The 27,250-nt window shown below is 39.8% G+C and overlaps 1 protein-coding gene and 1 pseudogene across 1 annotated transcript; one reads left to right on the forward strand and one right to left on the reverse strand.

Moving 5' to 3' along the window:
• Positions 1-857: 857 nt before the first annotated feature.
• TBPL2 (TATA-box binding protein like 2) lies at positions 858-27,250 on the reverse strand. Its single transcript, XM_043554498.1, has 7 exons — positions 27,185-27,250; positions 23,825-24,285; positions 22,629-22,716; positions 19,757-19,848; positions 13,135-13,302; positions 8,740-8,834; positions 858-934 (listed from the first exon to the last, which is right to left on the reverse strand). Exons 1-7 carry the CDS (start codon positions 27,236-27,238, stop codon positions 858-860), a joined length of 1,035 nt encoding a protein of 344 aa, XP_043410433.1. The 5' UTR covers positions 27,239-27,250.
• On the forward strand, positions 24,612-25,072 carry LOC122467955 (annotated as a pseudogene).

A 27,250-nucleotide genomic window follows, 5' to 3' on the forward strand; every position in this document is an offset into this window, starting at 1 on the left:
CTTCTCTCTCAAGCTCCACACCTAAAGATTCACAACTCCCTAGGAGGCATAAAGTGATGTACAGTGGCCACCACAAACTCAGTATGTCAGGAACTGAATGCTTGCTCCTCACAAATCTGTTTACTCATCTTGGTGAAAGACACAATCCCTGAGCACTTGGGAACAAGAGTCTTGAGTCATGTTAGCCCCATCCCCCACTGATAACCTGCACATCTCCATCAAATTCTGAGGATTCCACAATCTCTTTAGGTCTTGAATCTGAACCCTTTGCTCCATTCTTTTAGTTTTATCTCGTCTATTGTAATACAAGGACACAGAATGATAAACACATACGAAAAAGAAGTCCCTAAACTGTTTTCAAAATAGAGCTTACACTAAACCTGAATGGTTCCTGAAAGTTTATTTTTAAACAAGAGGAATAATTTCCTCTATCATTTCAAGCACAAAGATATTTTAAAAGGAAAAAAAATAGACACATTAGTTTCTATCCTGCTATGTGATGTTGCAGTTATGATCTAGTCTATGCAGTTATCTGAAATTTCTATATATCGCTATATATTTGCGGGGAACATGTTAATATACTACATCTCTAGCAGAACATTACATTTTGATGATTAAACATGATTATCATTCTAGCAAGGCCATAAATCTCTCATATTCTGAAAAGTTTACTTGTTCAGTTTTCAAAGTAATATGGGTGTCATTTTGAAAAAGAAGTTTCTTTAGTTTTTAGGCATGAATACTCCTATAGAATCATCCTTTAACAAATAAAGTCAAAATGTGCGTGTTTGTGTGCTGGGCTTATGCACATTCTCAAACCAATATATTATGAGATGCTGAATGGTTGAATGACGTACTCAGGCTTTTTTAAAACCCTTTAGAATAGGATAGATGTTTTCAAATGCTTCATAGATCTCAGAACGTTCTTTGGCACCTATAAAGAAATCCAAGTTTATATAATATTTAATATAAAAATACCAAAATTGTTTTAAGAATAAAATTTCATCTGTCACCTCCAATTACCTATAATATGAAGATATCTCTTTAGGTTTACCTGAGAAGTGACATTTTGGTAAATACAAAAGAATTTGGTGAGGACAGCCACATTCCCATGAACACATACCCTAGAGCAGAGCTTTCTAGTACTTTGCTGTGTGGGTGTATCAGTTCATCTTTAGTCTCACAGAGTATGAAATATGGAATGTTATCTCTCAGCATGCCATGAACATGACCAGAGAACATGACTTTTGTCAGCACCTGTGGGCACTCAGCTGCCAGCACAAGGGACTTCCTTGGATCCCCTCATGTCTAGTTGACACCTTGATTCCCTAATATTGCCTAACAGAGTGAGACAAACTGCAGCAAAAATTTTACATTTCATTGTATAATGAGAGATTATTAGAGGAGGAAAACTGTGCCACTGTCACTCCTTAGAGTCTGAAGTTTCAAGGATCTTTCATTGTAACTGTCCTAGGGATTAAAATGGATAAAAACATGAATTAGACAAGGTCCCTACCCTTGAGAGACAGCAGCCAGGCCCTGCTCATCTATCTCTCACCACCAATCACTGCCACCAACTGCTTCCACCTTCAAAGCTATGCAGGCACATTGTATTAAGGGTTCTAGACTGGTAGTACTTATGTTCATATGGAGCTCTCAGCTAATTGGGAAACTATTATCTGCTATCATTGGCAAGAAGCAAGTTAATTCTCTTATTAGCATGAAGGGAACTTATTAGCATGAAGAGTCTTACGCTGATAAAGACTCTTCCTGGAGAATGTAAAATGATTCAGCCACTGGAGAAAACAGTTTGGCAGTTCCTCAAAAATGTTAAGAATGACCAGATGACCCAGCAATTCTACTCCTGGGTATTTGTCCCCAAACTGAAAACAGATACTCCAACAACATGCATGCACACACGGATTCCTTGCAGCATTATTCCCAATAGCCAAAAAGTGGAAACCCAAGTGTCCATCTATAGATGAATGGATAAACACGTTGTAATATACACATACAATGGAATATTTTTTTAATGTTTATTTTTGAGAGAGAGACAGAGACAGAGCATGAGTGGGAGAGGACAGAGAGAACAGGAGACACAGAATCTGAAGCAGGCTCCAGGCTCTGACCTGTCAGCACAGAGCCCGATGCAGGGCTTGAACCCACAGACTGTGAGATCATGACCTGAGCCGAAGTGGGACACTCAACCAACGGAGCCACCCAGGCGCCCCCAACAATGGATTATTCAGCCACAAAAAGGAATGAGGTTGTGATATATTCTGCAGTGTGGATGAACCTCAAAAACATTATGCCAGGGGTGCCTCGGTGGCTCAGTTGGTTAAGTGTCTGACTCTTGGTTTCGGCTCATGCCATGGTCTCAGTTTGTGAGATTGAGCACGGTGTCAGGCTTTGCACTGACAGCTTGGAGCCTGCTTGGGATTCTCTCGCTTTCCCTCTTCCTTCTCCCTCTAGCCTTTGTCCCCCGCCTCTCTCGGGCGGAGGGGGGGGGTAGGGAGGAACAGACATTATGCTAAGTGAAAGAAGCGAGGCACAAAGGGTAACATACTGTATGATTCTATTTATGCGAAATATCCAGAGTAGGTAATTCCACAGAGGTTGCCAAGGGCTAAGGGGAGGGAGGAATGGAGAGCAAACTGCTTAAGGATATGGGATTTTATTTTGGAGTAATGGAAATGTTTTGGCACTCGATACAGGTGGGGTTGCACAAATTGTGACTATACTAAATGTCACTGAATTATTCACTTTAAAATGGTTAAGTTTATATTATGTGGATTTCACCTCAAAATTTTAAAAAATGTTAAAGAATCAAAGATGAAGTCCTTATAAGCTTAAAAAAAATTTTTTTTGAGAGACAAGGACAAAAAGTTACTTATTCCAAGGAGTTTACTGCATGTGAGTCTCCATCCTCAAAGACGTGGGGTGGGGAGAAGGAAGGGGAGGAGGGGAAACTACTGACATGGGTAACAGAAACTCTGTGCCTTTGGGGCAGGAAAAATCCCTTAAGCCTCAGATTTTTGTTACAGTACTAAAATTTTCATTTCTAAAGTGGTTTTTTTGTAGAAACCAAACAGTGAGTTGGGGAAACATTAAAAAAAAAAATTCTGCCTCTGATTTGATGGACTTTTTCCCCCTTTTAGGTACATTTGAATGTGAAAGCTTTCTTAATAGGAGACAGTAAAGTATAGTAGATACAGCAAACACCCACTCACCCACCCATTCAACCTCCATCCCCACCCACCAAAATCAAGGTTCTTTTTATATTTGAGAAATGGAGGATCTAGGTCTGACATTCAAGATAACTATGTACTTCAGTTTTTCATAACACTTAAAAATCATACCTATGGGAATGCAAGCTGGTGCAACCACTCTGGAAAACAGTATGGAGGTTCCTCAAAAAACTAAAAATAGAACTACCCTAGGGCCCAGCAATTGCACTACTAGGTATTTATCCAAGGGATACAGGTATGCTGTTTCAAAAGGACACACGCACCCCAATATTTATAGCAGCCCTATCAACAATAGCCAAAGTATTGAAAGAGCCCAAATGTCCATTGATGGATGAATGGATAAAGAAAGTGTGGTATATATATATACAATAGAGTATTACTCGGCAATCAAAAAGAATGAAATCTTGCCATTTGCAACTACGTGGATGGAACTGGAGGGTATTATGCTAAGTGAAATTAGTCAGAGAAAGACAAAAATCATATGACTTCACTCATATGAGGACTTTAAGAGACAAAAGAGATGAACATAAGGGAAGAGGAACAAACATAATATAAAAACAGGGATGGTGACAAAACAGAAGAGACTCATAAATATGGAGAACAAACAGGGTAACTGGAGGGGTTGTGGGAGGGGGGATGGGCTAAAGGGATAAGGGGCACTAAGGAATCTACTCCTGAAATCATTGTTGCACTATATGCTAACTAATTGGGATGTAAATTAAAAAAAAAAAAAATCATACCTAAGAGGATTTTCAAGCCCCAGCAAGTTTAGCATTCTGGCATCCCCTGAAGAGCAAAACACACCCGTTGCCCAGGAGGGAACAGACATTGACAGCGATCATTATTTTATATGATAGAATAACATCAGTAGACACAAAAGAGCTTTGTGGAAATTAGCTAATACAATTTCTTTCATTTCCTATGTGGAAAATGAGGCCCAAGAAGCTGAAGTTCCCCTGAATCATGAATAACAGCTATGGGTGAAGACCTCACGTATCCAGTGTCCCATCTAAAAGTCACCAAATAAACTTTGCCAGCAGTTGTAACTGGGTATTTCAATGAGGGGATTTGGTCAATCTAGTCAAATATTTCCTCACTGAAATACTGGTATCACAACTTTATGGGAACCCAAATTGGTCCTCTAGTCCTATTAATCTATTATCAGACATCCCAATTTAAAACACCAGGCTCCAATTAGGTGACTGGCCTCTTTTCCTGCAGGAGAAAATGACCACCACTTTTGGGGATAAACACCGTTCCTGACCAGGGTGATGGAGGAAGAAATTCTGTGGCTGGCATAATGAAGAAAGGACTGGCATTGAAACCAAACTATAAGAGCCCAAATACCAGCTTTACCATTAACTAGATTTGAAATCACAGGCAAATTGTTTAACCTCGGAGTTTCCATTTCCTTACCTGTAAAATAAGGACAATAGCCTTCTCAGAGGGCAGCTGTAAGCATGACATGAGTGAATGTTGTAAGAAGTCCTCTGCAAACCATATCATTTTATAAAATCTAAGCTATTTTTACGGTCCTAGGAGAATGTGCTTCAGGGTTGGGGACATTGGGATGGCTGGCTTGTCCAAGTACACATAGTTTCTCATCTGGTTCTGTAAGAGCCAGTGGCACATAATTTGTCTGTCTCCTTTCCCCAGGGCTGATTCCGCCCATGGGTGAGGTGGTGGGGGAGGGTATTATATTTGCTTCCCCGTCCAGTATGTGTAGCTGGTAGTCACCCGAACTTTATGAAATATCTACCATCTGTAATAAGGTTTAAAAGTTCATTCCTACCCCTTGGCCAGCCCAAATATCAATTTCCAATACGACTTAGATTTTCCAATTCTATTCCTACATCAGGGAAAGTCTTACAATTTGTTAAAAATAGCATTCAACCCTTCAAAGTACACATTTGACAGTACATACTAACTTGCTATTGTTGGGGGATTTCTGGTAACCACTGGCAGGGATGGTGTTATCTCTCTGGTCTACTCACTAATAAGTCTTGCCATTTGTATGTTGCCCTCTGACCTCCTCATTTCCAAGAATTGCTTGATTGAGAGTGACCCTACGTAACAAAAACCCAGCTTAAGAAGTCCATTATGCTAGAGGGAAAGAGATACATGTGAGGCATTTTAGACCATAGACTAAAGCCTCTTTAGACTTCATATTCCTATCATCAGGGCAAGGCATCACAGCAAAATTCCAATCTTTCAATGCTAGGGGAAAAAATAAGACTGGGCTTTCACCAAGGGAATAACAGCTAACATTTATACCACATTTACCATACACCAGGCACTGCTTTTCTGCCTCCTCGCATTTAGCAGGTATTTTCTATGGCCACCTGCCTTTACATATGTGGAAATCAAGGTGGAGAACTTAAACTCACCCAAGGTCATACAGCCAATAAATGGTAAAGCCTGGGTTTGAATTAGACCATTGGTTTCCAGAGCCCAGCCTCTTAGCCACCACACCTGCTGCCTCTCACCACTAAAAGTATTTCTCTTTCCTTCATCTGACAAGAAGGAAAAGGGAGAAGGTGCCCCCCAAACCCACACAGGTGTTTGCACAGACATCCAAAGAGCTGAGGGACAAAGCGAGTACCTGAAGGTGGTGGGCACTTCAGTTAATACATCTCATCCTCCCCGCTCCCCTTCACAAAAGTGATGATCTACATCTTGCAAGAATGGAGAAATTTAGCTTTGTTTGTTTTACATGCTGAATGCGTAACAAATTTTAAGGGAAGTGTATTGCATGGTCTTCAGTATAACGTGTGGACAATTCTTTATTTGTGTGATTTGAAACTTGTAGCAAATGTGTACATGCAAGTTTTGTTTTAATTGGGGTAAGTAGGAAAGCTGGTTTTAATTTTTTTTTAATTTTTTTTAACGTTTATTTATTTTTGAGACAGAGAGAGACAGAGCATGAACGGGGGAGGGGCAGAGAGAGAGGGAAACAGAATCGGAAGCAGGCTCCAGGCTCTGAGCCATCAGCCCAGAGCCCGACGCGGGGCTTGAACTCACGGACCACGAGATCGTGACCTGAGCTGAAGTCGGATGCTTAACCGACTGAGCCACCCAGGCTCCCCAAGCTGGTTTTAATGAGAGATATTTAAAGAGATTTGTTTTTGTGTACTCCTAATAAAGATTTAGCCTATTATAGTACTTGTCAATTGGCACTGTTAATAAGACTGATTAATAATTATATAAGCATGTACATGAAAGTATCTTCCAAAGGTCTTGAAAAGTTTGTCCCCTCTATATGTAGGGCATATATAGTACGGCATATGTTTGCTCCAGTATTTATACTATTCAATTTACTTGGCAGACTTTCCCCCTTTCCTTCAGGATATACAGAAGTAAACTTTAAGTCAGTCACTAGGAGGTCTTCATTATTCTACACTCTAAATTGGCAGCATCTGAGAAATTATAGCTTTGCTGTATTCAAAACGTTCTTGAATTCCAAACAGGCTTTCCTCACTTTGAAGACACATTAGTTGTTACAGTAAAACAAACTATAAAACTTTACTGAGAGTTCTAAAAGAAGACTTAAGAACAGAAATTCCATGTTTTGGGATGCTGAGTGATGACTTTATCATTTTTCCCCAAATTCATTCAGGTAATGCAAAAATCTCAAATTTTTTTAGATGGGACAAGATTTTGTAAAATTCTAAAGCTTATTTGGAAGACTAAATATTCAAGAGGAGCTAAGAAGCAAACTGAGAGGGGAAATTGACCCTAGCAGAAATAAAGACCACTAAAATTAAGGCACACTTATACCACAATAGTAATATATACAATAGGATTATCACAGAATTCTGGAGCAAAGGCAAGACTAGAGAACAGACCCATATATAAAGGTCAAATGGAATGATCACAAATTAAGAATAAGTAGAGTAATATGCAGTGGTAAGATGGCTGGCTGGCTATGTGAGGGTGGGTCCTAATCACTTTGGCCCCTGCTATATAAATTTGGCATTCATCTTGGTACAGAAAAGTAAAATATGTAAAAAGTAAGACAAAGTTAGACAAGACTAGCAAACGTCAGTAGAATGGTATGGAAAGAATCTCAACCATTTACCTCAAGAGTTTAAAAAACCCTTGTTTATGTAAAAATAAGTCAACTGGAAAAAGCCATAAGTATAAAACAAAGAGTAATTACTTTTAGTATTATGGCAAACTCATACAAAACCTTAGGGAAAAAATAATAAAACACTAGACAAAAAAGATTAAGTCATGTACACAATGTCTACAAAAGACAAAATGCTATTTCTTGACTATCTTAGAAAAGTCATCAATTTCTGTTTCTGATTGCCAATGTAGTTAAATCAATGAGATCATTTTCACTTATAAAGTAAAAGTTTTTTTATGCCATTTTTGTTTTGAATACTACTGAGGGTTGATACTTAAATCATTGCTGTCAAGAACATAGAATATGGGAGAACTATATTGTGTATCCCTTTAAAAAACAATTTGATAATTTGTATTCAGAACCTTAAGAGTAGTCATATCCTCAAACAAAAGTTCCATTTCTGAGCATCCACACTAACAATATAATTCTCCACACATAAAAATAGCCAAAGTCTGTGCCATTATAAGCAGCAAACAAAGAAAGAACATTTAAATGCTTGGCAATGGAAAATAAGTTTGATATGATAAAGTGTGAGAACAGAAGTAGGAAACAGGCTGTTGGCCAAATCTAGTCCTGTTTTTGTATAGCGTGTGAGCTAAAAATGGTTTTAAATTCAATGGCCTAAATGATTGGGGACAAAAAAAAAAAATCAAATGAAGAAAAATATTACATGACACATGTAAATTATATGAATTATATTAAATTCACATTTCAGAGCCCTTTCCTTTAGGTAATGCCTATAGCTACTTTCATACTATAATGGCAGAGTTCATTTGTTGCAACAGAGACCCTATGGGCCACAAAGCTTAAAATATTTAGTATTTGGCCCTTTACAGAAAAAGGTTTGATGACCCCTCTGGTAGAACATTTGTAGCCGAGGAACCTGGGTGGCTCCGTTGGTTAAGCCACTGACTTCAGCTCAGGCCATGATCTTGCGGTTCACGAGTTCAATCCCTGCATTGGGCTCTGTGCTGACAGCTCAGAGCCTGGAATCTGCTCCAGATTCTGTGTCTCCCTCTCTCTTTGCCCCTCCCCTGTTCACACCCTGTCATTCTCTCTCTCTCAAAACTAAACATTAAAAAAAAAAAAGAATACTGTTCAACTCTTAAAAGTATTCTAAGAGGATGTTAAGGATGTTAAGATAAATATACATATAAAAAAATAAAAACATGAAAAAATATCATTTTGGATATTGAGACCAATGGGTGATGTTATAATCATTTCTACTTTTCATTTTTTTCCTCCAGGTGTTCTACAATAGCAAGGCTTTATAATGGTGAACAAAGCTATTTAAGAGGAAAAGCAAAGCATACCCACAGCTACTGAATTTTAGGAAAGTCAGAAAATAATCTTAGAACTCACCTGTCAACACAACTTTTCCAGATACAAAGATAAGCAACACAATTCGTGGTTTTACCATTCTATAAATAAGGCCAGGAAAAAGTTCAGGTTCATAACTGTTAAGATATAAAAGGGAAAAGTTAAAAATAGTACTATTCAACCACTTTCCCATAATATTCAAGACCCAGAATATTGAAGCTATTTTACCAAGAACTTTTGGCCTTTTTTTTTAATGTTTGTATTTATTTTTGAGACAGAGTATAAGCAGGGGAGGGGCAGAGATAGAGGGAGACACAGAATCTGAAGCAGGCTCCAGGCTCTGAGCTGTCAGCACAGAGCCCGATGCAGGGTTCGAACTCACGGACCGTGAGATCATGACCTGAGCTGAGGTTGGACGCCCAACAGACTGAGCCACCCAGCCCAGTCTTAATAGAAGTACTCTGGAGTGCTGTAGGCAATTTCTTACGGTAGAGTCAAGAGCAAAACTCATCTTTGGTCCTAAGATTTTTTTCAAAGTGCAGATCATCCTAAGCTATTAGAAATTAAGATAACTTAGGGCATCAAATTTAATGTATTAAGATCTTCTTGGTTAAATGTTTTCCATCTTTCCAAAACAAAAACCTATCAATAAAAATACATAAGCGTGTTTTCTAAGTTTTCCAAGTTTCTCAATAATAAGCACATTTTATATGCATTTATAAACTGCTAAAGCTAACAATTTTAGCAGATAGAACCTAAAAAATTTTCTAGACCACTATCATTTGTCTCTGGAAAGGTGCTGTAAAGAAAACTAAACTGTCCCAAGTGTTAAAAATTTAGGATTTGTGGGGCACCTGGCTGGCTGGGTTGGAAGGGCATGGGACTCTTGATCTCAGGGTTGTGAGTACAAACCCCACGTTGGGTGCAGAGATTACTTTAAAAAAAAAAAAAGAAAGAAAAACTTTAAAAACTTTAGGATTTGTTCCTATAAATGGTAACCCAGTTGTATTTACTACCAAATGTAGAAGGATGATAGGGCTAAGAACTGCTTCTCCAGGCTCCGGCAGAGAGAAGTAGAGACTCCTAGAAAAGTCCTGAAGAGACTTCAAAAAAGAAGTCAAAAGTTAAGAGGAGGCTGAGGAAATAAAAGCAACAACTAATGAAGAACAGATATAAGAAAAAGAAGAAATTTGACAAATGAAACACAATACACATAAATCTTTGCATTTAAAGGGTAAATCCAGACCACAGAGAAAAACTCCATTCCATTCTGCAATGAGTAAGACTCCTACAACAGCAGATGTGAAGTCTCTTATTGGTACTAGAAAGATGCACTGCAGTGGTGAGACTACTTGCTGAAGTGTGTGGAGGCTGCTATGGGTGGACTTGTCTTCCTAGGACATCACTCTTCGTGCAGAGAGCCTGTTAAGACTTTATTCACTTACCACTTCTCAACACTGGGGAGACAACGATACTGGCGGGAACCCTGGAAAACTTGTATGGGAGCTATGAAGTTCTAGCCAAGAAAGTGAAAGCTGGGGCACAGAAGAAATGTTTCCATTTCCCCTTCCAACATAATCTTAGCATTCTAGAAAGGAAACAAGAAAACCAAAGTCTTCAGTATATAAATGACGGCAAACTGCAACTGGCTTTCAGAACCATAGTTTTAAGATACCAGCATAAGGAACTTCCAGTAAGATATCTACTTCATTTTATTTATTCTCTGCCTCATTTCAAAGGAAGGTTAAGGCCAGGGGAAAAGAAAAGAGACTTGGTTAGAGACAGAATTTTATGAGGATAAAGAATAACTAACACTTGCCAATCTCTTAGCCAACCCAACTTCAACTCATCATTCAAGTGTTGGCTTCAGTGTTACCTCCCGTAAGAACTTTGACCTCCACATTCCCCCCACCTTGTGAAATATCCTGCTTAATGGTACCATAGCACTCCAAGGGGTGTTCACCCTCATAGTTACCATATTAACTTTAGCTTCTCTGTCTTCCCTTTAAGACAGTGAGCTCCATGAGGGCAAGGGACCATGGCTGTAATGACTGTCATGATCATCATAGCATATGCTACACGGTAGCCTCCTAGGTATTAGTCACTTAGTATTTGTTATCACGATATCTTTGATTTAGAAAGTAAAGGAAGGGAGAACAATGTTCAGAGAAAACTGGAAACAACTATGGCATAGAAATGTTGACAGAGGAGGTGCCCAGTAACTAGGGGATACTTAAGGTATCAGATGCTGATACACAAATTTGTAGATCCAGGAGAATGAAAAGAACTTGAGGTTTTAACATGGGCAAACTTAACCTAATAATTACAACTGGTATATGCCATGGTTCCCTGACAGGGTTGCAGACAATTAAAGAGAGGTCTCATTTTAAAGATACAAACCTGTTGAAAAAGAAGTGTTTTCATGCCTCAATGCCCTCAGTCCACACATTGGAGCTATAATCCATATCCTAAGGGTGGAGCCCAAGTGGCAAACTTTTGGAGGAGACAAGGATAAGACTAGAAATAGATAGTAGTGGGAATATAATGCAGGCTGTATGGCTACGTTAAAAAAAAAAAATGGATGAGATCCTAAAACTGCTTTGGAAGGAAGACAGAACAAGTAATGGACCCACTCCAAGTGGCTGAAATCAGTGCATAGGATGAGTTCTCATCTTCCCCTAGTGGCAATTTTATCTTTCGGAAAGCACAAGTAGTGACAAGGGGTACTCCTACCCTAGACTTAAATCTGACCTACAAAGACGACAATGTTGGTGGAAAAGAAATAAAGTGAAATTTGGGAGAAATTGTACACGTCATTTTAGAGGCCTAAATGGCCAGAAAGCAGAGTGGCAAGTCTAATACAGACATAGAATCCAGGCAGAGATCTTTCATCAGAAAAAGTTGGTTGAGAGACAAACCAGAGGCCCATGGTTGAGAATCTGGAAGAAAAGCTGCCTCATGTGTTATGAGATCCTTAAAAACAAAGCTTTGCTATTAATCTACAACCCTTCCCAAGATTGAAGAATGAGAAAGGTACCTAAAAAGGCAGCGTTTCCTGCATGGGGTGCTTCACAGTTGAACTCAATGGTAACATCATAGGTATCCAATAAGCATATGTTGAAAAAAATTAATGCAGAGGGGAAAAGAAAATACAGTCAAGGGGAAATAAACATAGCCTGAGGAATATCCTAAAAGCTAAATCTCAGAATGAACTGAGATTTTTGAAAAACTAGGAAAAAACAAAGCAATTTTTAACGGCTGTTCAGACCATGTCTGAAAAAGAAAGCTAACAAATGTCAGAGACAGCACAGCTATAGGATCCCTATTCACTCTGTAAATGGGAATGATCACTTGCAGGTGAAGCATCTGTGATTCTAAGCAGCTCACAGGGCCTTGGCCAGGTATATATGCCCCAGGGCAGGGGGCTTTTTCGTGCTGACCAGTCAGCCTCCATCACTGCTGAGGGCCTGAACAGGCTGGGAGAAGCACCAATGCAACTGAGGAAAGCAGACCTGGTACATTTGCTGTTGAGCTGGGAAGTTACATTTGAAGAAGCAGGCTAGAGATACTCCCAGGACTCCACTAACGAACAAATTGTAGGGTGGGAGCCATAGCTACACACGTGTAAAACTCCCTCAAACTCATTAGGACAAAAACTAGGTAGGACTGCCTTCATAGAATGTGCTAGGCCATTCTTTTTCCATCTTCTCTCTGACCCTTTCTCCCCTGCCAGTCATCAGCCCCTTCCATCCTGCCTACCCATCTCATACTGCTTCTTTCCCGGCCATTGCCACCACCCCTGCCAAGCTGGGTGTGCCTGTTTCAGAAATCTGCACACTAGGGAGTCTCAAGCCTCTGGCAAGAAGTTCTGATATCACCTGTGAGCCTGTTGGAACTGCAGATTCAGGCAAAAATCAATGATGATGCAGCCTAGGCAGGAAAGTGCTTTTTTTTTTTTAAATGTTTTTATTTATTTTTGAGAGAGAGAGAGAGAGAGACAGAGCATGAACAGGGGAGGGTCAGAGAGAGAGAGAGGGAGACACAAAATCTGAAACAGGCTCCGGGCTCCAAGCCGTCAGCACAGAGCCCGATGCAGGGCTTGAACCCACGGACCGCGAGATCATGACCTGGGCTGAAGTCAGACGCTCAACCGACTGAGCCACCCAGGCACCCCCAGGAAAGTGCTTTAATAAGCTGTCCAGGTGATTACTATGCAGTTTAATTTTGAGACCCACTATTTCAGAAGATTGAACACATACAGTAACCAGTAAAGACTCAAGCACAGCATCTTAATCCTTTTACCTGCAGTCTTAAAAAAAACAAAACAACAACAAAAAAAGCACAACACTTTCTCTGAAAGATACACTATGTAAGCAGCCTGCCTGTAATACAACTTCAATACCTCGGGAAACTCAGAAAGTTTTATAACCGTCATACCTACTGAACTGCTGATGGGTTAACACCAAACCTTCCAGCCTGATGGGAAATCTCACATCACAGCTTCCAACCATGTTCTGTATTTTAAAATCGAGGAATCTGGCCGGGAACCCAAGCTTCTGCACCACACGAGCATACTTCCTCGCAGCAAGTCGAGACTGCTCTTCACTGGGGAGGGGCAAATGTATTTAAAGAGGTCTTAATCACTATGTCTCCTCTACTGCTTGGGCTGTGTTCACACACTTCCCTGATTGTATCTTTAGCATCTGTACCATGTTGGTCTTTCAATGTATACTACACACATATAGATGCTGAGGACAAGGACCAACCTCCCCTACTTTTGTCCCTAGCACCCAGTAAAAACCAAATCAGAAACACATTTCCATCTTCATTTGTCATCTTACACATATAGGGTATTTCTCTCTTTTTTTAAATTATTTTTTTAATCTTTATTTATTTTTGAGAGAGAGAGAGAGAGAGAGAGAGAGAGAGAGAGAGAGACAGAGCATGAGCAGGGGAGGAGCACAGACAGAGGGAGACACAGAATCTGAAGCAGGCTCCAGGCTCTGAGCGGTGAACACAGAGCCCAACACAGGGCTCGAACCCAGGGACTTCGAGATCATGACCTGAACTGAAGTGGGACACTTAACCAATTGAGCCACCCAGGTGCCCCTATTTTTCTCTTCTAATTGTTTTAAATGCTAGAAGATAAAATTAACTATTCCACTGGTTTCAGAATGTGTCCTCAAACCTGTAGCAGAATCAGCACCTGATAACTTGTTAGAAATGCAAAGCCCCAGGTCCCAGCCTCAAGCACTCTGGGGGTTGGGGCCCAGCAATCTGTTTTTTAACAAGCCCTCCAGATTCTAATGCTCAGTCAAGTTTGAGAACCATCCATCTGGTCTAAAAGTTTGTGTCACGTAGATGGGAACAACAGCAACAAAAATTCAGACACGTGTATACAAAAAGAAAAAAAAAAATCAACATGAAGTAAGAGGTACGCCAATTGGGTAGCAAAGACAAGATATCAGGACCAGGTTCTTTATGGGACAAATTATATATAATTTTTTGGTTTTGTTTTGGTTTTTTTTTGTTTTTTTTTTTTAGCACAAAAATACCTCAAAACCTAACAAATTTTGCTCAGGCTTTCTCACAGAATTATCACTCAACTCACACCCCATATGAGAAAGGAAGAAATTTATTCCACTTTGTGGCCATATTCTTCTAAGTGTTTGTCCTGCTCCAGCCTGAAATCCAGGTCAGAGAATGTCAAGTCTTGAGAAGTGAGGCTTTATTTTTCATTACGTGCTTTTCATTGGCCATTGGCAAAACAAAACAAGGAGTCTCAGCAGGGGTTGCCAAACAGAATGGAAACCTGGTGGGTGAACCATGTGAACTCCACCCTCATCTTTATGTTGAAAATCAGAAGCACCTGGAAGAGCCAGATTGAACATTTGGACCAAAGGAAGCACTCCATTCTCTTTCCTATCTAGAGCCTTCACAACACTGCCCCTCTTAAGTGTATTCATTACATCACATATTTCACTTCACATTTCTTCTCCTCACCCACTTCTAACTCCTGAGATGTCCCTGCCAAGGCCATGTCTCCAAGTTAGCAAGGAAATAAATACAGTCTCAATTTCGAAAACATACATTTGCCTAACTGGCTATATTGCTGATGTTTCCCATAGTGCTGATGTTTATAAGGTCAAAATTTAAGAGTTTGGGGAACCCTGTAGTTTTGTTGGAAATCAGCTGGCAATAGGACATAGAAATTCCCAAACAACTTACGGTTAAAGTCTACATACATGTTCTTATACAAACATTAGAAAATAGAGTAAGAACCAGTGGTGGTGACACTGATTAAATTGTCAGTGACGTTTGTGTACTTTCCCTGTGCAAACACAGGTAACCTTCACTAGCAAACTCCAATTATTACAACTAAAGAGAAGAGGTTTGGATAAATTTTTGGAGATAATTCTGATAGCTCTTCGACTAACCAAAATTTCACAAATCTCTGTTCAAGACTCAAGAACCAAATAGATTTGGGGAAGAAGTATCTCATTATCTGAACTCACTATCTGAATTTTCACCATTAGATTTTGGCAACCAAATAAATTCAGATAGGGAAAGATACTCATGAAAGTGTGTGTGATATAAGCATACTTTAAAGTGAAAGTTGGATAATAAACTTACAATTTAGTTTCCTGTTCCCCTACAGTGTAACACAATGTGACATCCTTCCAACTCAAAATGTGTATGTTTTAATAGCTAAATACAATTTAATGATCTAATCAAAGATCTATTATCAGGTATTTGTCTCCCCCCATTTTAAACAATGCTGAAATGAACATCCTTGCAGATACCTTGCAGAGTCGTCTAATAAGGACCTAAAAAGGGGAGATTTATGGGGGTGCCTGGCTGGCTCAGTTGGTTAAGTGTCCAACTTTGGCTCAGGTCATGAATTCACAATTCATGGGTTCGAGCCCTGTGTCGGGCTCTATGCTGACAGCTCAGAGCCTGGAGACTGCTGCAGATTCCAAGTCTCCCTCCTGCTCTGTTCCTCCCCCACTCACACTCTCTCTCCCAAAAATAAATAAAGATTAAAAAAAAATTTTTTTTAATGGGAGACTTCTAGGTCCAAGAATACATGGATCAACAGAAGAGACAGCCCAGAAATTTACCCAGATACATATAAAGAACATGTAAAAACAGGTAGGAGAAAATATGGGTTAAGAATAGATTTGTCATATAGATAGAAAAATCCTCAACAAAATATTAGCAGACCATATATAACAGTGCATTAAGCAGATCATGCATGATGATCAAATGGGATTAATTCTGGGGATGTAAGAAGCATTCAATATTCACAAATCAGTCAACGTGACACATGACATCAACAAAATGAAGGATAAAAATCATATGATCATCTCAACAGATGCTGAAAAAACCAGTGACGAAATTCAACATCCATTTTTGATAAAAAACACTCTCAACGAAGTGGGTTTAGGGGACCATACCTCAACCTAATAAAGGCCATATATGAAAAACCCACAGCTAACATCATACTCAGTGGTGAAAAACTGAGAGCTTTCCCACGAAGATCAGGAACAAGCCAAGGATGTCCATTCTTACCACTTTAATTCAACATGATACTGAAAGTCCTAAACAAAGCAATCAGACAAGAAATAAGAGGTATTCATACTAGTAAAGAAGCCAAACTGTCATCATGTGATGACATGATACTATATATAATATCCACCAAACAACTACTAGAAGTAATCAATGAATTCAGTAAAGTAGCAGGATACAAAATTAACACCAAGAAATTGGTAGCGTATCTATACACTAATAAAAAAAAGTAGAAGGAGAAATTAAGAAAACAACTCCACTTAAAACTGCACCAAGGGGCGCCTGGGTGGTGCAGTCGGTTAAGCGTCCGACTTCAGCCAGGTCACGATCTCGCGGTGGTCCGTGAGTTCGAGCCCCGCGTCGGGCTCTGGGCTGATGGCTCAGAGCCTGGAGCCTGTTTCCGATTCTGTGTCTCCCTCTCTCTCTGCCCCTCCCCCATTCATGCTCTGTCTCTCTCTGTCCCAAAAATAAATAAACGTTGAAAAAAAAAAAAAAACCAAAAAAACTGCACCAAAAAGAATAAAATACCTAGGAATAAACTTAACCAAAGAGGTGAAAGACCTGTACTCTGAAAACTATAAACACTGATGAAAGAAACTGAAGATGACACAAACAAATGGATAAAAATTCCATGCTCATTGATTGGAAGAATATTGTTAAAATGTCCCTGTTACTCAAAGCAATTTATAGATTCAATGTAATCCCTATCAGAATACCAACCACATTTTTCACAAAACTAGAATACTATTGAAATTTGTATGGAACCACAAAAGACCCCAAATGGCCAAAGCAATCTTGAGAAAAAAAAAAAAAACAAAGCTAGAGGTATCACAATTTCAGATTTGAATATAAACTACAAATATGTAGTAATCAAAACACAAAAAAAGGCACAAAAAACAGACATTTAGATCAATGGACAAAGAGCCCAGAAATAAACCCACAAATATATGGCCAATTAATCTATGACAGAGGAGTCAAGAGTATACAACAGGGAAAATAAAGTTTCTTCAATAAATAATGCTGGGAAAACTGGATAGCTACATGAAAGAAAAAAAAGAAAAGAAAAAGAAACTGGACCACTTTTTAACACCCTACACAAAAATAAACTCAAATTGATTAAAGATCTAAATTCAAGACCTGAAACCATAAAAAATACAGAAGAGAACACAGGCAGTAATTTCTCTGACATCAGCCATAGCAGCATTTTTCTAGATTGGTCTCCTAAAGGCAAACAAAAGCAAAAAGAAACCATTGGGACTACAAAGTAAAAACTTTTGCACAGGGGCGCCTGGGTAGCTCAGTCGGTTGGGCATCCGACTTTGGCTCGGGTCATGATCTCGCGGTTCGTGAGTTTGAGCCCCACATCGGGCTCTGTGCCGATAGTTCAGAGCCTGGAGCCTGCTTTGTATTCTGTGTCTCCCTCTCTCTCTGCCCCTCCCCTGCTCATGGTCTGTCTCTCTCTGTCTCTCAATAATAAATAAATGTTTAAAAAAATTTTTAAAAACTTTTGCACAATAAGGAAACCATCAACAAACCAAAACGCAGTCTACTGAATAAAAGAAGGTATTTGCAAATGATATATCTGATAAGGGGTTAATATACAAAATATATAGAACTTCTACAACTCAACACCAAAAAGTATATATATAAGAAATCTGTTTAAAAAATGGGCAGAGGACCTGAACAGACATTTTCCCAAAGACGACACACAGATGACCAATTGACACATGGAAAGATACTCAACATCACCCATCATCAGGGAACTAACACAGCAAAGCCACAATGAAACATCACCTTACACCTGTTGGAATGGCTAAAATTAGAAAGACAAGAAATAACAAGTGTTGGTGAGGATGTGGAGGAAAAAGAACCCTTGTGCGCTGTTGGTGAGAATGTAAACTGGTGCAGCCACTGTGGAAAACAGTATAGAGGGTCCTCAAAAAATTAAAAATAGAAATTCCATACGATCCAATGATTCCACTATTGAGTATTTACCCAAAGAAAACAAAAACACTAATTTGAAAAGATAAATGTACCCCCATGTTTACTGCAGTATTATTTACAATAGTCAAGATATGGAAGCAACCGAAGTGTCCATTGATAGAGAAATAAGGAAGATGTGGTATACAAATCAACAGATTATGCAACCATAACAAAGGATGAGATCATGCCATTTGAGAGATCATGGATGGTCCTAGAGGGTATTATGCTAAGTGAAATAAATACTATATGAAAAAGACAAATACCATGTGATTTCATTTATGTGTGGAATCTTAAAAAAATTAATAAAAAGCAGAGGCAGACCTAGAAACACAGAGAACAAACCAATGGTTGCCCGAGGGGAGGGGGTTTGAGGGATGGGAAAAATGAGTGAAGGGAAGTGGGAGACACAGCCTCCCAGTTATGGAATGAATAAGTCAGGGGAATTAAAGGCACAGTATAAGGAATATAATCAATGGCCTTGTAACAGCATTGTATGGGAACAGATGGTAACATGGTATGGTGAACATAGCATTAGGTATAAACTTGCTGAATCACCTGAAACTAATGTAACATTGTGTCAACTATACTAATTTATATATTATATATATATAATATAAACATATATAAATATATAATAACAATTATAATAAAATTTAATATAAATAACATAAAAAACACAAATATAAAAAATATTAACATCCAGTGTTGTTTGGAGAAAATGAATACTTGATGCATCTCTAGAGTGAGGAGAAATTCGTACAACCTTTCAGGCGGACAATTTACTACTCATCTTCTAACACTTAGAGGGAAAAGCAGCTCCTACCACAGTTTTATGCTGAAAGGATCTATATCAGTACAGGGCTGCCTCTGCAGGAGATCCAAGAAAAAAACAAGCCTTTTAAGAGTTGCCTCCTGAGCTAATGCTCAAGCTAATGGTCAAGAAGTGCCTAATTTACCTCCTTTAAAAAGTTCTATCCATTTATCTGCAATGAGGAAAATATACAATAACTACTTCCCCAGGCTTATAACAGGCTTTGTCACCACTATAGTTTTTTAATTTTTAAAAAACATTTATTTATTATTGAGAGACAGAGAGACCCAGAGCGTGAGCAGGGGACGGGTAGATAGAGGGCGAGACACAGAATCCAAAGCAGGCTCCAGGCTGAGCTGTCAGCACAGAGCCTGACGTGGGGCTCGAACTCACAAACTGTGAGGTCATGACCTGAGCTGAAGTCGGTTGCCCAACCAACTGACCCACCCAGGCACCCCACTATAGTTTTTCAATGCACCTTAAGAACAAGTTCTAGCAGCCTAGCTAAGTCCCCTCAGTTTTAACAGGGGAACTGCAAAATGACACCTAAGTCAGTCTTACGTGGCATTTCATGAACTTAAAACTCTTTAGCAAAGTATTTTGTTCCTACTATGTGTTTTAGAACATGAATACTATCCTTCCTTGTTTTACATACGGAATTATTTGTCTGATAACAGTGAAGGTGGTTCCGCATACCTTTTGGCTCCCGTGCAGACCATTTTCCCAGAGCTAAATATGAGGGCTGTGGTCCTGGGCTCTCGGATCCTCATTATGACAGCAGCAAACCTCTATACACAAAAGTCAAAAGAACAATTAGCCTCTGCCAGGATATAACACTATTCCAACTGAAAAGCTGAGCCGGACATGAAATCGGTCTTGAATAAACTGATTTTGGATGGGAAAGGGAAAAAATGTCTGGGTCTATTCTCCCCGCACTAATGCTAACAAAAACAATCATGATTCTAAAATGTACTTAGAAAAAACAGGTAAGAATAATAACAATAGAGCTAAAATTTGAATGCCTGTTATATTTCAAGCCCAATGCTAAGAGGTTTAAAAGTTTTGTCACCTTTATCCTCATGCTAGATCTCAACTGAGTCCATGATTATCACCATTTAGTGCACAGGGAAACTAAGTGGTTATTCAGCTTCCAGCATTACAGGGAATGGTAAGGTTGAGATTTAAAACCATGACTAATTGGATGCTGTGTTTTTTTACCTTGAAATACTTCCTTTTTACCTTTTTTACCTTGAAATACTTCCTTTTTCTTTCAAAGAATATTTGGGGAGGGGGGAGAAGTATGAGGTATGTTACAGGCTTGCCAAGACTCTATAATGTACTAGTAGCCACTATATATATATAACTATAGCCACTATATATATATAACTAGTAGCCAACTAGTAGCCACTATATATATATATATAACTATAGTTATATATATAGTTATATATATAGTTATATATATAACTATATATATATAGCTATATATACATATAACTATATATATATAACATATATATAGTTGTATATATAGCTATATATATAAACTATATAACTATATAACTATATATATATATATATATATATATATACATACATACATATATATTTGTCAAGTTCTTGCCTACCATAGTAGTTCTCGAAGTGCGGTTCCCCCACATGAGCAGCATGGGCAAGCCCTTCAGGTGGTACTGATGCAAGGGAGGGCTGCCACACTGACATGTCACCAAAGACCTGCTTCTCCTTCTGGTCCTACACACGCACTCCCTTCTCCTGCTCTCATCTTCCCCCATTAAGCCGGGAAGGAAACTGGGGTGGGTAGTATGCAAGACAGCAGGTTCCCTGGGTCAGAGCTCCTCCACAGAACCAAGGTGGGACTACAAATTTCAGATTTGAAGTGTTGACAGAGAGTGAAAGAACCCCGAGTCAGCACTGCACAGAGCCGATTGAATCTTGTGAATGTTTTCCAACATTTAAGGTGATGCCCTCACCTTAAGGTGAGCTATCTTAAGATAGCTCAAGTGCCAAACCAGAATTTCTCTGGCTATCAAGTCCAAGTTTGGATAGATCCTATACACAGAAATAAAATGAGGGAGCACTGAGCATGATGGGCAATAAAATATGCTTAAATATGCTGACTTAATAGTGTGGTCAATCATGGATGCAGCCGTACGAATCCTAGCTTAGCATCGTGTTTCTGTGCTCATCATAGCCGCCTACATGAAAGGGGAAAAGGAAATATCTGGGTAGTATTGAAGTACATTTAAACTCAGATTGGGGCGCCTGGGTGGCGCAGTCGGTTGGGCGTCCGACTTCAGCCAGGTCACGATCTCGCGGTGGTCCGTGAGTTCGAGCCCCGCGTCGGGCTCTGGGCTGATGGCTCAGAGCCTGGAGCCTGTTTCCAATTCTGTGTCTCCCTCTCTCTCTGCCCCTCCCCCGTTCATGCTCTGTCTCTCTCTGTCCCAAAAATAAATAAACGTTGAAAAAATAAATAAATAAAATAAACTCAGATGTCAACAAGAACACTACCCAAACAGTAAAAACAACTTAATCCATACATAGCTGATGCTCACAAGGTCCGCTGGGTTCCTCTGTAGGAACTCTGTACGGCCTTCTTCATCTAACGCCACAAATCCTCCACCACCCAGGATGGTGAACTTCTCCCCAGTAGGCACCAGATCTTTCTCTGTACTCATAAGTACAGAGACCAGCAAATTACTAAATGTTGACTGAATGAACAAATCTACTTCTTAGGTTGATAGGCCATTAAAAATTGGATGCCTCGCCTTGGCAGGACACAACAAAGAGTAGACTTTATTAAACTTTGAGGGAAAAGAAATCCCTGACTCTTACTCGAGTAAGTAGAAGCTTGAACTTCACACTTTAAACAATTCAGCTTTCTCAAACAAGAGAAATTGTAATAGGAAAAGTATGTGTCAGGTTGGTGGAACAACATTTAGAAAAAACTATTTCCAGAAATATGATGGCATTTTAAGAAAGTTAGCATCCTTGTAGGCTCAAAGTGGTCATACTGAAAAATCTGTTTGAATGACAAGGGAAAAATCTTAACTTTTAGGAACCGCTCAACACTGCTTTATTCAGCACAGGGAATGAGGTTATTTTTTATAACTTCAAAACAGACAATGAGGCAATTAATCCCTTGAGTTGTCAACAGTTCTGCACTAACAATTTTTTCCTGTTTTAAAAACAATAACAAAACGGGGCTCCTGGGTGGCTCAGTAGGTTAAGTGTCCGACTTTGGTTCAGGTCATGATCTCACAGTTCATGGGTTTGAGTCCCGTGTCGGGCTCTGTGCAGACAGCTCAGAGCCTGGAGCCTGCTTTGGATTCTGTGTCTTCCTCTCTCTCTGCCCCTCCCCTGTTCGCGCAGTCTCTCAAAAATAAATAAATGTAATTGAAAAAAGTTTTTTAATAAAAAAAACAATACCAAAGGAATGAATCAATAACATGATCATATGAAGTAAATCTAGTATATGTACTGCCAAAGCAAGCACTGAAGTAAATCTAAATAGAAGCTAATTGTTGAATGAAATACCGAGAAATCTTACCTTTGGGTTATACTCTGCATTTTTTGCATGCAAAGCTATTTTCTTCAGATCCAATTTACAGGCCAGGTTTACAGTGGAAACTATATTCCTGACGAAAGAAGTCAACTTAGAAAATTATATCAGACACAAGAAGTAAAAAAATTAAAATGTATTAACTTCCTCATCTTATAAGTATCTATTAGCAACTTCCTAGAATTATTCTCAATGTGAAATACATTGTATCATGAAGAACTCTAGTAAAATGTAAAAATCCCAAAGTGAAGTACTAAAATGGTTTTTTCTGTAATGTCGTGACTAGCTGAATAAAAGCAAGTTTTAAATCTTTTTCAAAACCATGTCTCAAAATAGCAAGCATAATCCTAAATCAATTTGCAAGTTGAATCCAATTTTACATCTTTATATTCTTTGTGTTTATCCTACCCCAACCACAATTCTCAGCAATTACAGTGCTCTAGTATAAACAATATAATTCTTTTTTTTTTTTTTTTTTTTTAAATTTTTTTTTCAACGTTTTATTTTATTTTTGGGACAGAGAGAGACAGAGCATGAATGGGGGAGGGGCAGAGAGAGAGGGAGACACAGAATCGGAAACAGGCTCCAGGCTCTGAGCCATCAGCCCAGAGCCTGACGCGGGGCTCGAACTCGCGAGATCGTGACCTGGCTGAAGTCGGACGCTTAACCGACTGCGCCACCCAGGCGCCCCTAAACAATATAATTCTTAAGAATGTAATATACTAACTCTTAACCGTCTCTTAGCAGATCAAGAATTGGTACTTCATTTAACAGATAACCAAACTGTCTAAAGACACAATCCATTAAAAACTGATAAAAGAATAATTAATAGGGCACTTGGGTGGCTCAGTCGGTTGAGTGCCCGACTTTGGCTCAGGTCATGATCTCACGGTTTATGAGTTCGAACCCCGCGTGGGGCTCTGTGCTGACAGACAGCTCAGCCTCCTTCGGATTCTGTGACTCCCTTTTTCTCTGCCTCTCCCCTGCTCACACTCTGTCTGTCTCTCTCTCTCTCTCAAAAATAAATTAAAAAAATATTTTAAAAAAGAATAATTAAATCTAAAATTCTCTTCCCCACACTATTATTCTGAAATTAGTTGTCCTCACATTCAAGAACATAAACGGTATACCCAGGAGCTCACCCATTAAAAACACACACACATACACACACACAAACAACTTACTGTAGTTGAGGCACAATTCCAGAACATTCTGAAACAGGGGTCACTGGTGTCATGGGAGTTATGGACATCAGAGGCGTGGAGTTTGGTTTCTCAGGAGAGGGCTGGACTGAGTCAGCATCACCAGGGTATGCTTGTGAATGGGACTTTGACAAAGTGCTGTCACTGATTAACCCCAGACCCATGTCCTGTTCTCTGGGTAATGACAACCTACTTTGCTGACTTTGAGTTTTACCATTTTCTTCGATGTCCTGCTTGCTTCTAATAACACTCTGGTCTTTACTTTCTTGGGTAAGTTCATCTGGTAGGAAGCTAAAATCCACAGATGAGAAATGGCCAGATGCTCCTTTGACTTCTTGAAGATGTGAATTAAACACAGTCTCTGAATTGGATGTATTAGGTATGTACCCATCATTAGGTACAACTGGGCTGAGCAGCGGTGACCCAGGTGGAGCGAGATCATCCTAGGCCATTTCCAAAACAAAATGCAAGAAACAGAATAGCATGTCACACCAAAAGGATACCACTACAGCTAGCAGGCAGCATGTTCAAGATGCAAAGCAATCCAAGATAGCTTCTAGTCATTCCAAGCCTCCTTCCATAAGGTATCACTAAGTTATATTACAGGGTTATAGCACACTTAACAGAAACAGGAAAGTAGATCTTAAAATGCAGAGACAGCATTTTTCATAAAATATTTTTCCTACGTTAGATCCGTAGGAAGTTACCACTGTAATTTTATAATAAAGGAAACAGCAATCATACTCTAAATTGTGTGTACTCTGAGTCCTCTTTCTGTGCCTCCATAATGGTGTGCATGAATGTCCTAGCAGAAGTTCTCAAGACCATGAACAATGTTGAAAAGAGAGGCAAACACCAGGTCCTTATTAGGCCATGTTCCAAAGTCCTCAACCAGTTCCTAACTATGATGATGAAGTATGGTTACATCGGCGAATTTGAAATCATTGATGATCCCAGAGCTGGGAAAATTGTTGAGAACCTCACAGGCAGGTTAAACAAGCGTGGAGTGATCAGCCCCAGGTTTGACAACTCAAAGATCTAGAAAAATGGCAGAATGACCTCCTCCCATCCCACCAACTTGTACAAAAGAGCTTAGTTTCACTATACTGACAACCTCAGCTGGCATCATGGACCATGAAGAAGACAGACGAAAACACACAGGAGGGAAAGTCCTGGGATTCTTTTTCTAGAGATGTAATATATACATGCAAATAAAATGCCTCAATGGACAAAATAATTTTAAAAAATTGTAGGTACTTTGAATAGATTTACTGTATGCCATAAGTTGATTGTAAACTTTAGTTAATTTAGGTATTTTTTAGAGTTTTAAATTCCTATTTCAAAGAGAAAAGTGAACAAAGTTTAAGATGGAGTAGTGAGTGCTAATCAATACTCCACTGAAGACCTAAGGTTATTCCTTCTAGTCAAAGGAGAAATGAGTAAATGTTCTAGTTTCATGAATTTACAATAGGAAAACAGTTATTGAAATTTAAATGACAAGAATAGTTTAAATCAATGTATTGTATTTCCAGCCCAGGGAAGGCTGTTCAACCTCTATTAATATCAACTGAGGGAATGAGGTGTGCAACTGAAGGAAACAGCTAATGTAAAATTCATGGGCTTTTTTATAGAAAAGAATCGATTACCTTGATACATACATTGCCACCTGCTTCGCCCAAGTTGCAGACCGACATTCTAGACTTTGAGCACTGCTTGCAGGATAACCTCATCCGTTAGAAGATCAGACTTCTAACAACTGAACACTCATGAACGTCTCCGATGGGATCTTCTTGGTGACAAAGCTACCTCGAGCTAACAAACTGGTTAGATCCTACTGAATTGTTCTATTACTCTAAGTCCAGCAGATGGCAGGGGTGGCTAATTGTTCAAAGAAAACACTTGTTTAGAAGAATGCAGTCATTCTCTGGAAATAAGATTTTGCACTATGTTTCATTTTGAATTATGTAATTCTCCCCATTTACCCTCACCCACAGGTGGCCTTTAAGAAAAGTGAGGTGGGGACAATGGCCTGGATTCCTCCCCATTGTTTTATTGGCCTCTCCTTTACTAGCTGGAAAGGATCTATCTCATCAGCCAGTTTACACCAAAGCACTACTGTCTGCAACACTCTGGGGTCTCCCTCCCCACCTTCTTCCCTCAAGGCATTTTAGCTGGGAGGAAGCTCTCATCCAGGCAACCCAGCTTCCTGAGGCAATGCCAACAGGATATCCAAGGAGGATGTTTTATGGCAATGGAAGCTTGACAGCCTCCTTTCAAGTTTACCCTAGGAACACACTTTAGAGGATGTACTTACAGCATATTCACGGCATCTTTGGCCTTGCATCAGAAGAAATGTTTTGTTACACTGTCTTTGCAGAACCATCAACTCATCTTTCCAGCATGGGCTTTCATTTGCTTTGTGAAACGCTGAGGCTTCACTACTTCTACCTCAGTGCTAATTGTCTTCTTTTTAAAAATCCCCCTGCCCCCCAAAGTTGCCCTTTTGCCTTTCTTTTTGAAGATTCCTTGCTCTCTTTTCTACAATAAAAAAATTAGGGGCGCCTGGGTGGCTCAGTCGGTTAAGCAACCAATTTCGGCTCAGGTCATGATCTCACCGCTCTTGAGTTCAAGCCCCGAGTCGGGCTCTGTGCTGACAGCTCAGAGCCTGGAGCCTGCTTCGGATTCTGTGTCTCCCTCTCTCTCTCTCTCTGCCCCTCCCCCACTCATGCTCTGTCTCAGAAATAAATAAACTTTTTTTAAAATTTAAAAACCTAGATGCCTTCCATAAAAAAACCCAAAAACTTAACTGCGAACGGAAAGAAGCCACAGGTGTTTCCAATTCAAGTTTGGCCACCCTTGTCTGTCCCCCACCCCCCACTCCGCGGACCGCCAACTCCACCCCTAGCCACCTCGAGGCTGTTTTTTGAGGCCTGTTCTTAGCATCCAAGGCTGCTACCCCCTTGAAAGTGTACTATCAACGCTTCCCGCGTACGTTTGTCCTAGCAAAGCAGAGACAGTTTGGGACCAGAGGTCGCTACTGGAGACACAGAAGCAAGCTCTCCGCGTCTGCGTCTTTATAACCGTGATGGGGCCATCCAACCATGGCTCCGGAGTCACACTATGCCAGGTTCCACTTCTGGTTGGCAACCGTGGCAAGATATTCCCCCTCTGGAAGCTTCTATTTTTCAATATAAAGAGGAGGACAATCAAGCCCACCTCTTACGGTCGCTAGGAGTTCTTCATTAAGCCTTCATTAAGGCAAAACCCTCTGGGCTGGGGACTGGGCGCTCAGCAACCGGGCGGGGAGTCCTCTGGGACAGTGGCAGCAACTTCCGGGCTCACCTGGGCGGCGCACTGGTCCAGGTAGAGCTCCAGGTACGTCTGCTCCTCCTCCATGGGTGGAGGCCC

Source organism: Prionailurus bengalensis, chromosome B3 (assembly GCF_016509475.1).
Source record: "Prionailurus bengalensis isolate Pbe53 chromosome B3, Fcat_Pben_1.1_paternal_pri, whole genome shotgun sequence".
Lineage (NCBI taxonomy): Eukaryota > Metazoa > Chordata > Mammalia > Carnivora > Felidae > Prionailurus > Prionailurus bengalensis.

Bases quoted from the DNA above. Each gene is read 5' to 3' on its own strand.
- TBPL2 (XM_043554498.1), bottom strand. From the start codon at position 27,238: ATGGAGGAGGAGCAGACGTACCTGGAGCTCTACCTGGACCAGTGCGCC. The intron at 24,286-27,184 runs GTGAGCCCGGAA...GAAATGGCCTAG, and splicing joins TGGACCAGTGCGCCGCCCAG to GATGATCTCGCTCCACCTGG. The intron at 22,717-23,824 runs GTAAGTTGTTTG...TTCTTTCGTCAG, and splicing joins GGAATTGTGCCTCAACTACA to GAATATAGTTTCCACTGTAA.